The sequence below is a fragment of the Sceloporus undulatus genome, chromosome 2 (genome assembly GCF_019175285.1).
Source record: "Sceloporus undulatus isolate JIND9_A2432 ecotype Alabama chromosome 2, SceUnd_v1.1, whole genome shotgun sequence".
Taxonomy (NCBI): domain Eukaryota; kingdom Metazoa; phylum Chordata; class Lepidosauria; order Squamata; family Phrynosomatidae; genus Sceloporus; species Sceloporus undulatus.
This window is the reverse complement of record NC_056523.1, coordinates 23,335,284-23,347,529: the sequence shown is the minus strand read 5'-3', so window position 1 is coordinate 23,347,529 and position 12,246 is coordinate 23,335,284. Positions and strand designations below refer to the sequence as shown.

General features: G+C 42.2%; 1 protein-coding gene across 8 annotated transcripts in view; it reads right to left on the bottom strand.

Annotated features, from left to right (window-relative positions):
- IL17RC (interleukin 17 receptor C) overlaps positions 1-12,246 on the bottom strand; it is a 45,636-nt gene that overhangs the window by 24,287 nt on the left and 9,103 nt on the right. For 3 of the 8 annotated variants that reach the window (XM_042448931.1, XM_042448932.1, XM_042448930.1), the window contains exons 3-5: positions 3,668-3,826; positions 1,487-1,570; positions 1,271-1,383 (exon numbers count right to left, since the gene is read on the bottom strand). In XM_042448931.1, the coding sequence (XP_042304865.1) occupies positions 1,271-1,383; positions 1,487-1,570; positions 3,668-3,826 (356 nt within the window). Of the gene's footprint in view, positions 1-1,270; positions 1,384-1,486; positions 1,571-3,667; positions 3,827-4,744; positions 4,985-12,246 lie in introns of those variants that run through there. The other 5 variants (XM_042448934.1, XM_042448937.1, XM_042448933.1 and 2 more) reach the window with 5 other exon arrangements.

Here is a 12,246-nt window from a genome sequence, read left to right as displayed (position 1 = left end):
TATGCCAAACAACAGGGGCACAAAATATATACTGTCTAAGCTTTTAAGGGTTCTAGAGTTCTTTGACAGATAAAATATTACCAAAACACAACACAGAAGCATCTTTCTGCTTGCTTCTCCATGACGTAGAAGCACTTTCATTCTCTTCCAGTCATAAAACCATCCTTTTCATCAAGCTGGAAAAATCTATTTGGCAAAAGGGACAGTTTTATGACCCTCTCCCATGCTTTTAGGTGTGGCGTTTGTTTTGTAATGTGATAAGGCTCCAAATGTAGAGCTGGAAGTAACCTCAAAGATTATCTCGTTCAAACTGCCAGTGCAGAAATCCACTGCTAAAACATCCCTAACAGATTGCCGTTCAACCTCTGTTTAAAAACCTCCAATGATGGATGGCACATCACATACATCCAAGGCAGCTAATTCCACTGTCAAACAGCTCTTTCCGTCAATCAGATCTAAAACAGGGATATTCCATTCATCTGATACACTGATTACATTACCACCATCATTTTTTCCTTCCTACCTCCTACTTTCTTTTCAGGTGTCTTTTCTCTTTAGGTGGTAAACCTGAAGGCAGGACTGTTTAATTATTGCTTTTTTCAATGCTCAATGTGCCTTTTTTTTTAAGAGTAGGCTAAATATTGTTTCAATAAATCAAATAAACCACAATGCTGTGGGTGTCATTCACTTGCCCTCTCCCTCTGACCCAATTCAACACCACCATCCAGAGGGAGCAGCCAACAAGAATGATGAAGGTACCTCCTCCTGACCCAGATCAATTCTTATATAATCAATGAACCAAGGTGAATAGGTGTTATGCCTGTGTGTTGTAGTAGTTTGGGTGCTGGACTAGGACATTCAGTCAAGGTATGACTGGGAGACTAGCGTTCAAGTCCCCACTTGGCCATGAAAACCCATTGGCTGACTTTGTGTTAGTCACATTCAGCCTAAGGCAATGGCAAACCTTGAAATGAATCTTGGCAAGAAACCATTCTTGACAGCATTGCTGTAACTAGGACACAACCTGAAGGCACATAACAACAACAGAACAACGGCAGTAATGAATAGGCTGGTGTTCTGCTGGAATGTGGGTCTCAGCATGCATTCAGTAAGGTCAACTTCTGAGAGAGACAAATAAAGGTAGCAACATAGCAAGTGATGAGAAAGGCAATCAAGGGACCATTGCCCGTTCACCATCACAGAGGAAGAAGCTGCTTTTTCCTGTTTGGTATCTGTCTGTTTCTAAGGAATCATGTAAGAAGCCACTTACCAGGGTGCTATTGTGCCAGTCAGGTTGACCATGGGGAATCCAGACCTCCACTGCAACACAGTGGGAGGAAGGGTATGTTTGGGCTGAAAGTAATATGTGTGTTCGCAGGATTTCTGGATGCAGAGAGAACAAGGGGGAGCACAGGTCAGAAGGGCAGAGAGAGGGATTTTCAGCTGCTAAGTAAAAGCTACTCTGGAGACATTCATTCTAACTCACCGTCATTTTTTCCATGGTGTCTCTTCAGCTGCATGCTGGCGTTGGTAGCTCCTGCATCTTGTTTTGCAACCAGTACTGGTGACTCTACAAGGAAATGAAAGGAATTTGTCCTTGAGATGTTAAACTGTTCTTTTTATGAAAATATTTGCTTCGTTCTCTGTTAAAACAACATCCAAAGTGACTACATAGTAAAAAGGGGCTGGAAACTAACAGAAAGGCCAAAACAAACAAAATATCTAAACCGGTCAGCATTCAATCTCTTTCCCTATTTTTTCAAGCCACAAGGTGCCAATTCATTTGGTGGTGTGCTTTGCACAATGTTTGCAAGCCTTTGTTTTAGATGAATTCTGGCTGTTTTATTTGGTTTTTGTTTGTTTGTTTGTTTTTAAGAAAATGAATTAATAAAAATAAGGGAAATTACCTAAGGGAAGGTACTGACTAGGCTGACCAAGGAAGCTAAATCAGTACTTGGGACATTGTCTTTAAACAGATCATTGCTTTAAGGGTAACGTATTGATTTCTTCCTAATACATTTTCTATATACAATGATGGCCAAGATGCCTCCCCTAAGCCAAGATTTTAAAAATAATTATTAGATGTTACTCATTGGGTTTTTTTTAAAAAGAATTAAAACTAACATGACTGATCATTGTATTACTTTGCAAAAAGTAATGTTGCTATGAATATATTACAGTGAGCCCTCCACATTTGCTGGGGTTAGGGGCGCTGGACATCCATGAAAGTGGAAGAACCACGAATAAAAAGCACTAAGTTTTTTTAGCCTGAGAGAACATCTCTCTAGGAATCTCTAAGTCTTCCAGTGCAACTTTATGGTCAACATCTGCTACACATTGACCACAGAATTACAATGGAGGACCTACACATGCCTAAAGAAGTGTTTTCTCAGGAAATCTGTAGATCCTCCAGTGCAAATGTATGGTTAGCTTTCAGAAGAGATGCATTGGAAGACCCAGAGATTCCTAGAGAGAACATATTACTCAAACTGGCAAATAATCAAATTGGCAAAAGTCCAAGCTGCAAATGTGGAGAGCTGACTATGTCTTATTTCCAAGGTTGGACCCAAATCACACAAAGAAAAGGGGTTTAGCTGTATTGATGGTGTTGACCAGTTCAGCCTAAAAACTAAGCAAAGCAAAATGTCCAATTCAGGTCATAGGTTCTCTATTTTGTTATTGTTGCATTTTTACTGCCAGGGAGCAGGAGAGGTGCTTCTGGAATTTTCTGCCTAATTTTCCAAAATAACTTGACTAACTGTGGATATTATGAAAGCACATTGGCCTGGCTGACAGGGATGTTACTTGATGCTCCCCATAGATGGTGGGATGTAGTGGGGAACCAGTGGGCCTCTGAATGAATGTAATGCAGACCTAGACCCTAGCACATATTCTATAGCAGCTTTTTCCAATTCTCCAATCCTGCACCCTCTGCCTGAGTTGGGCTAGAAGCTCCATCATCCCCAGTCAGCATGTCCAATAGGCATGCTGGCTGGGAATCATGTGTGTAATAATAAATTATACCAGGGAGGAATCATTCTGGAGAAAGTTGATGCAGAGAATTTCTCATTCCCCCAAACATGGAAAAACAATGCTGCCTTACACTGGCTCAGACTCATGTACAAAAGTAGGGACACTTTTGCCTATCCAGGTCCACATTGTGTGTTTGTGTGTGTGCAAATGTGTGCGCGCCTTCAAGCCACTTGCTGATTTCTGGCAAGTCCATGAGTCTTCTTAGGGAAGGAATCCTCAAAAGTGTTTTTGCCAGTTTCTGCTCTGAAATATAGCCAACAGCACCTGGTAGTCATTAGTGGTCTCACTGTTCCAAGCATTAACCAAAGCTGCCCCTGCTTGGCTGCCAAGATTAGATGGGATCTGGTGCCCTTAGGGTATTGAGGCAATCAGGATTTGCATTCCAACAGTGGGCAGGGTCACAACCCATGTGGTTGGCGCCAAAGTGGGAAGGACTTGAAGAGTGAGTAGGGTTTGAAACTTGGCCCACGTTGTCGGGAAACTAGAAAGAAGTCTGCAGGTAACAGACTCCTACTGGAGACCAATATACTTAATCTAATGGAGCAGGAAGATATGCTGCAACCAAACCCAGGTCAGGAGACAGCAGACCAGAATGATACTTTCAAGAACCAGACCCCTGCACTATCTTTCTCACCCAGCAGGCCAAGGCGTAGCATCACCTGCACACAAGGGATACAGTCTTGGTGCTCCTGGCATCGAAGTTTGTTTCTCATTGTCATCTCAGTCAGCACCAAGACAGGACCAAATTCTGGATCTGGTACTGTCTCCCCAGGTATACACAGCACATCCTCTTCTGAGAGGCAAGAGAGAGGAAAACATAGTTACCCTATGAAGCTTTTATTTTTAGTATTTTATTAATTTTTAAAAATAACACATAATATACAATATGTACACTATCTATCATATCTCTTATATCTCATAATATAGACTATCATCATATACTCACTATACTATCACATGGTAAGACAAACAATAAATTTAACAAACAAACAAACATTTAAACTACAAAACATTACTAAGACATCACATCTACCAAAAACATATAACATAAACATATAAAATACCTAAACATTTGACATGTAACATCTAAAGGTACCCTATGAATCTTTTAGCCTTACACCTGGGCCTATGGAGCTGGTTAAGGACAGTGACCTAGCAGTAAATTCTGTACAAGTGCCCACCGCCAAGACAGTTCCCAAAATATAAGTAGCTATGTTGATCCATATTAACATAGTAGTTTTCTAGCTATATCCATCTCCACTAAAATGGTTGCATATAGTTAAATGCCAACATAGTCAGGACCAAGCCATCCAAGGATGCTTTGCATTGCAATTGAACAGATCTTGGAGAGTTAATATTTTTGGACTGCAGTGCCCAGAATCCCCATTGGCCATGCAGGCTATGAAATTATGTGATTTTATAGGCCAAAAAAGTAATTTTATAAGGCTCTGCAAGTGGGATAGTTTCCAACTGTATGTTGTTGCTCGGAAATATATCCCTTACTAAGCTCAAAAAGAACAAGGAAGCCTAGAAGGAATGGCACTTGATGCTACTTTTCCTGCTCATCAGAAAGCCCTGGCACTGAAACCCTACAATCCCTGGCTGGCTTAGGAAGCCCTGCCATTATTGAAGGACTATCTTGGGAGAAGATATATTAAAGAAGGCCAGCAACATAACCATGCACCTTCCACATCTCTCTACAGCTACACACCTCAGCCAGGAAAGCCTCACATATAATTGTGGTCCACAGATTTGAGAGGAAAAGCCAGCAATGATGAATCCAAAAGCCATAGCTTACAGACAGTCAAAGCTTACAGTCAGTCATCACTGAAAAGTGATATCTTGTCATGGCTTAGTAGCAACCAAGTGTTCACAGCGATGTCGGTTTTTTATCCTTTTATACCAGCTCTTCCTATCATTGTGAAGCAGAATTCACCAAGCTGAGGATGTGTGATGTCTGGAGTTCTGCTGGCAAGGAGTAGCAAATCTTCAAGGTAAAAAACAAGGTGGCACCCACTCCTGTTCCATATAGAAAACCTGACTGAACTGGTAATACAACAACAGTGTCTTTCACTGCACCTGAGCCCTGTGGGAACAAATCTACTTTGGGATAGGGCAAGTATACAGTTCTCTCTTGTAGCACCTTGCAGCAATTTCTCAGTACCTCACAGCTAAGGTGAGTGCTTTCCTGAGCCTCTTTGCTAATGCTGGTCTGAGGAGGCACATTTGCTGAATCTGGGTGTACGGTGGCGAAGGGAAAACTAAAAGACCACTGAAGAAGATGGCTTTTTTCTTTTGTGCCATCCTCATCTCCAATTCTTTTCTTTGCAGGGAATACCAGTAGAATTTTGCCATTAATATCAGTAGTACCAGAGAGAGTTTTGACTAAAAAAAATGAAATACAGTTGGCCCTCCATATCCACGGATTCTTTATCCATGGATTCAAGCATCCACAGCTTGAAAATATTCAAAATAAGTATAAATTCCAAAAGGCAAACTTTGGCGCCTTACAGACGGGCCTAAGCGGCGCCGTCGTTGCGCCAGGAATACGCGTGAGGGGTGGCGCTTCCGGACGCGCCTTGCCCCTCGCGTGTATTCCGTACGGCAAGATGGCGCCCTATACAGATGGGCGCGGCCATCTTGACGTAACAGACGCGCAGCGTCCAGACGTCTAAACCCGGAAGAGCCGTTGCGAGTGCGTGCTTTGGCACTTGCGGCGGCTCTTCCAGGTTGCCGGAAGGAGTGCGAGGCGCTTTTCCGCACTTCCTTTTTGCAGCGCGGAGGAGTCGGCGGTTTGGCTGCTGCGGCTCCTCTGCGCTGCAACTGGCAGCGGCCCAAGACCGCCCCTTTTGGGCGGTCTGTAACGGGCCTTTGATTTGTCATTTTATATAGGGCACCATTTTACTATTCATTGCATTTAATGGGACTTCCGCATCCATGGATTTTGGTATCCATGGGGGATCCTGGAATCAAACCTAGCAGATAACAAGGATCCCATGTACTTTTGACTCATTTTTTCACTGGTTGTCGCTTGCCTTTTTTACATGGGTCACTCATGGGTCTGTTTATTATTGCTGAAAGACAAACACTTTATCTATAGTGTGTATTTTTTTAAAGCAAGGCAAGCAATCAAAAAGTTTATATAGCAAGATAACCCTGCCTGACTAGACTCAAGGTGGTCAAGTTCATAGCACACTGAGACCGAAAGCCATCCGGCTACTTACCCAGGAGCTGCAGTTCAAGCCCTGTGGAAGGACAAAGAAAGTTCAAGGGTGAGTAAGGTTTCTATGAAAGACAAACCCCTTTTCCACCATCTTCCAGCTCATACTTGCAATACACTAGCCAGGTTGAAATGAAGAAACAAACCCTCTCTAAGACTCTCTCAAATGTGTGTGTGTGTTCATTCCCTGTACCAATCTGTGCCTAAACCAGGTCATATTTCCTTTTTAAAAGCTTGGAATGTTACTTTTTTGAATGAGAACCCCAGAATCCTCCAGTCAGGTTCTTCAATACTCATGTCTCTTTCACACTGTGCAGCCATAGCACTCTGTACCACTTTAGCTGTCATAGGACTTTATCACATATGGAAATTGGGGGTTTAAACAGCGAAAAATGTTTGTGAAAATCGTGCAATCACAATTAACATTTTCACACAACATTGCTATTAAAGTGCCATTATCCCGGAATAAACAGTAATAAACAGCAAAAATCATTATGGTGAAATTCCATGAATGTTTGTTGCTGTTTATTGCCTGTTTGTTCCCAGGATGATGGCTCTATTAACTGCAATGTGTGTGAAATGTTAATGATGATTGCTCAATTTTCATGTGATTTTCACTGTTTAAACTCCCGATTTTCCCCACATGATAAAGTCCACACTTCCATCAGAGGCTCTATTCTGGGATCTCTAGTTCTGTGAGATACTTAAAATTCTCCACCAGAACAGCAATGCCTCCTTAAACTACAAACTACAGATTTCATAGGAGGAAACCTGGCATTTAGGAGATTATCCTATGTTGCGTTTGAACCACAATTATAGTCATAAAATAATGGTGATATTTTGGTGATACTTATCACACACGTCGCCTCCAACCCGTAGCTGCATGGTTAGGGTATCCCTTTTCATTGACGGGGGAAACATGCCATAAGCTCCCACCTGCACACCTATCAGACCTCATGTATGAAACACTGCCAGCACCTGCCAGAACAGTTGTGTATTGGATAGTTGGTTGTCAGTGTTTCATCCTCTCCACTTGTCCCCTCACTATTCCCAAGCAAACTGATTGCTTTATTTTTTTTCTTTCTTTTTAAATCAGATTAGCATAACTCCAAAATTGAATTAAAAAGTAAAAATAAAAAAAGAGTAAAACTGAAAGCTACACTGGGTGGCAAAGGGCAGAGAGGCAGAATTAAGGGGAGTGTGGAAGAGTGTGCAATGGCAGAACGCCCCAGTTGCCCTACTGTGAAGACATGCGATAATGGCTGTCCTCAAACTTGTTTTCTTAAACTTACAGATTACAGCGAGAAACGGGCTCATGTGATATGTTCCTAAACTGATAGCAAAGTGTTAGATAGTGTAGTGTGGAAAAAGACTCAATAAAATCCCCACTCATCCATGAAGCTTTTTGGGTGACTTTGAGATGGACACAACTTCTAGATTTTAAGCTACAGAAAAGGTTTATTGTAAAGGGGGGGAGGGGGGAATGAGGGCCATTTGTTGGGAGAGCTGTCTGATCAAAACCCTGTTATTTTAAAAACCCACCAAGGAGACAGAAAGAGCCTAAATTTTCCCAACAATAAGAGTCCATGGACACAGGGTTTACACAGTCTAAATTGTGATGTAGGACAAAATAGGACAACATACACACTCTTCTTATGTTCCTCTACGTTTCTAGTAGACCCAAGATTTTCTGGACTTTCCTCTTAAAGAGGCAATGGAACAGCAATGGAATATCTTGTTCTTTAGGACTATGCTCCCATATCTTAATAACTATGACCTCTTATTGGTTGTTTGCCTTCAAGTTGTTTCCAGTATATGGCAACCCTAAGTGAACCCATCCTGGGTTTTCTTGGCAGGATTTGTTCAGAGAGGTTTGACAGTGCCTTCCCTGAGGCTGAGAGGTGTGACTTGCTCAAGGTCACCCCAGTGGGGTTTCATGGCTGCTGTGTTATGTGAATTATCACATGGGGATGAAAGAAGGTGAGAAAATTGAATGCTCCTATCATGATCATGCAATTGCACAAGATTTCCACATGCATGCACTTATCCAGTACTTCTACTGTGAAATAAACTGGTGCTCCCATAACTTTTTATTATTTATAATTTGTTAATATAAAAATTTTATTTTTTCGTTTTGGGACAGAACCATAAGAACGCAATCGTTTCTCCTCCATTTTTATATCATTGTTATTGTTCGCTGCGCAACTGTGTGATCTGATCCCTTATTAGGTGGCATTTTTCCTGGCCAGAGATAAGTGGCAGTAAAGAGCTACCTACTTTCTGTAATGTCAGAACTGCTAAGTTGAAAGGACAAAAACAAGGGTGAGCCAAGTGGGTGGAAAGGGCAGCCGCTCTTACTGGCACAGCCTGACTGTCTCCTTTTCTTAGCTTAGCAAAAGCACCATCACTTTTTATTTGGGAGGAACTGGCACCTGCTGTCTCCTCGGTCGCAAAAACTCCGGAGCAATTAGAGGTGCAGGGCAAGGTAACAGCCGTTCAAGGGTCTGCTTGGTAACATGGTGAGCTGGTGGGGCCTCCTCAGTCTCTCTTACAAACCACACAACATCTTCTTTTTCCACATCAACCTCTTGCCAGATGGACACAGGACACACTGGGCACACTGGGGAATGGGGGTGGTGAGGGGAAGAGGTTTGTTTGCCCTTTCTGAAAAGGGAGAAAGGGGGACAGTGAGAACTTCCACACCTCCAGGTGTTAAAGACACAAGAACACTACATATAAGTCAAAGGCTTTCATAGCCAGCATCCATGGTACCTCGATGCCAGCCACAGATGCTGGCGAAAACGTCAGGAATAAACTCTTCTAGGACATGGCCACATAGCCCGAAAAACCCACAAAAAACTATTAACGTATTGGTTGTTGTTTGTGGTTAACTGTCCTCAGTTGACCACCTCCAGACCCCTATCCTCAACTGCTCTACTAAGTTCCTGCAGACCTAGAGCCATGTTCTCTTTGATGAGTCTATCCATCCGGTATGTGGTCTTCCTCTTTTCCAATTGCCTTCTACCTTTCCAAGCATTATCGTGTTTCAGTGAGTCATGCCTTATCATGATGTGAGTGAAATAAAACAGCCTCAATTTAGTAAACTTGGCTTCTAAGGAGTTTTAGTTTGATTGATTTTTTTCCTATAACCCTTTTTCTTTTTAGCCTCCATAGTATCTGCATAATTCTTCTCCAGTTCTTTATTTTTATCCCAATTATGTATCTATCTGATTTTTTGGTTATATATTTTATTTTATTTATTTTTGCCATCTGTTGATATTCAGGTGAACAGTCTCAACTCTGGTTGCTGAAGATATTTGCAGTCAATAGATTATTGGTCTCACAAACTCTTCAGTCACTCTTGAGCTTCATTTCTTGATCCTAGTCCAAATTTCCTACAATTGTTTTTTTCTTACTTCCTGTTTTTTGACTCCAGTCACATATGAATCCTCTTTTTTGGTGTGTTATCAGTTTCTTCTACGATTGATCAGGATCTTTCATTTTCTTTTCCTGCCTTCTGTGGTTGGTGTGCAGACTTGAAATATGGCAAGTTGTATGAGTTTTCCTGTCATCTTAGTGACATGATTTGATCCAACTTTACATTATATCCTTCAACTGATTTGCTACAATCTCTTTCAATTAATACCACCCCATTTCTTCTTAGATTTCATGACTAAACACTGTAATTCTCTGACTCCAAATACCCCATTCTGTCCATTTTAGCTCACTCACCCCAAGTATTGCTATGTTTATATGTTCCATTTCTTGTTTTTCTGTGTCTAGCTTCCCTTGACACATGCTTCTTACATTCCATGTTCCTATGATTGTGCAGTACCACTTTGGACATTCTTTTCATTTTTGAGAATGTCTACTGCATGACTTCCATTCTGATTGTGTCCTGTTGTGCCCTTGGCACCATGCTATTCTGCCTATCTGCCACTTTGTGTCCTTTCCCTACCTAGTGTTTCATTTTGGATTGCCTCATCACAGTTTTTTCTTGGCAAGAGGTTCTAACACTTGATGGGGTGTAAAATGTTATTTTCTGCTCGTGGCCTCCCCCTCGATTCCCTCCCTCCCTCAGATACAATGCTCTGTTGTCATTGTCTCCATCTTGGTTGCCTCATACTTTTCTCCAGTTATAGTTCCAATTACATTTTCCGCGCACTTTCCATCTTGGAGTGGATGCCTGGGCAGGAAGGAATCTTCTCTTTCTTCCACTCCTCTCCTTTCTGCTTCTCTCTTCCCACCAGTCATTGACACCACCATTTGCTTGCCATCACTCTCCCGCTCTCCTCTCTTCCTTCTGTCTTTTTCATCCTGTGCTGGTTGCCTCCTCCACTCATTTTTGCCATTTCTCACCTCTCCTCTTTTTCTTCTCTCTTTCTTGCCCCTGCCACAGCTACTGGCTCTCCCTCTCATCTCTCTTCTCCTCTCTCCTCTGTCCAACATGTTAGACTCAACTTCAAATTGACATACCAGGCATTTAAAAAAATATTTATGGTAAAGCTAAAAAAAAAAAAAACCTTCTCCTTTGTCGTGAAACCAGCATCATTCTCATTTAGCATGAGAATGTACAGCTGGCTGGGGGGATCTTGCAGTTGCCCACCCTCCACATTTGACAAATGAAAATTACAGTAGTACCTGTTGTGCCAAGCAACACCAGAGTGTAGTCAAGATAGTAAAAGTTACTAATGAAGAAAAACACATAGTCTAGAGAAGCTGCAGCAGTTTGCATTTGCCTAAGCCTACTGAGAAGGGCAAGTTCTGCCGTCTTCTCTCCCCCCCCCTGATGCGTTAATCAAATGCAACTGCTTTTGCATTTTGAACTCTCGTTTGCTCCAAAGGAAGCCCGCTGGGACAAAGGGGGAAAATGGGGGGAGGAGAGAGAAACTGGGACATTTTAAAAGCAGCTGAAAAAGTGAGATGACAGGGCTGATAGAGACGGCCCCTGTCAAATTGGAATAATTGGAGGGTATTATGAATTGTAGTCAGAAGAATGCACTTGTACTGTCTCTGAAGTCCAAACAGTGATATTTTCAAGCAATATGCGTGTTAGTGCTGCATATTATAGGGTTCTGATGATGCAGACATATGAAATGCTTTGACACATACACTTTGCATCTTAGCATGCAGGTTTCATTAGCCACATGTTCCTGCACCCATAAGCCAAAAATGTGTTTGAGATCACAGATCCAGCAGCTGCCTGCGTGCATGTAAGTTACCCTTGGCCTCAGCCTTGGATCTAGTCTCTGGAGCAGCAGAAAACAAGCTGCTCCATCCTCCATGTGACACCCCTTCAAATACTTAAGAGGGCTGTCATATCACCCCTTGACCATCTCTCTCCAGACTAAACGCCTCAGCTCCCTAAATATTCTTCATAGGGCATGGTTTCCAGACCCTTCACCATTATGTCACCCTCCTCTTGACATGCTCCAATTTGCCAACGTCCCTTTTGAATTGTGGTGCCCAGAACTGGACACAGTTTCTAGGTGAGCCTGATCAAGGCAGAATAGAGGGCACTATTACTTCCTGATAGCTAGACACTATACTTCTATTGATGCAGCCTAAATCACATTGTTTTTTTTAGCTGCTGCTTCACACTGTTGACTCATGTTCAACTTGTGGTCTACTTGGACTCCCAAATCCCTTCACACATAGTCTCGTTCAGCCAGGTGTCCCCCATCCTATATCTGTATATTTCATTTTTCTGCCCTAAGTGCAGTACCTTACATTTCTCTGTATTGAATTTCATTTCGTTAGCTTTGGCCCAGCTTTCTAGTCTATTCAGGTCATTTTGATTTTGATCCTGTTCTGGGCTATTCCTCCTTTGGTGTCATCTGCAAATTTGGTAGCATGCCCTCTTCCTTCATCTAAGTCATTGATAAAGATGTTGAATAGAAAGGGCCCAAGACAAAACCCTGTGGCACCCACTGGCCACATCTCCCCAAGATGAGAGGGAACACATTGCTGAGTACTCTTTGGGTTTTCAGTCA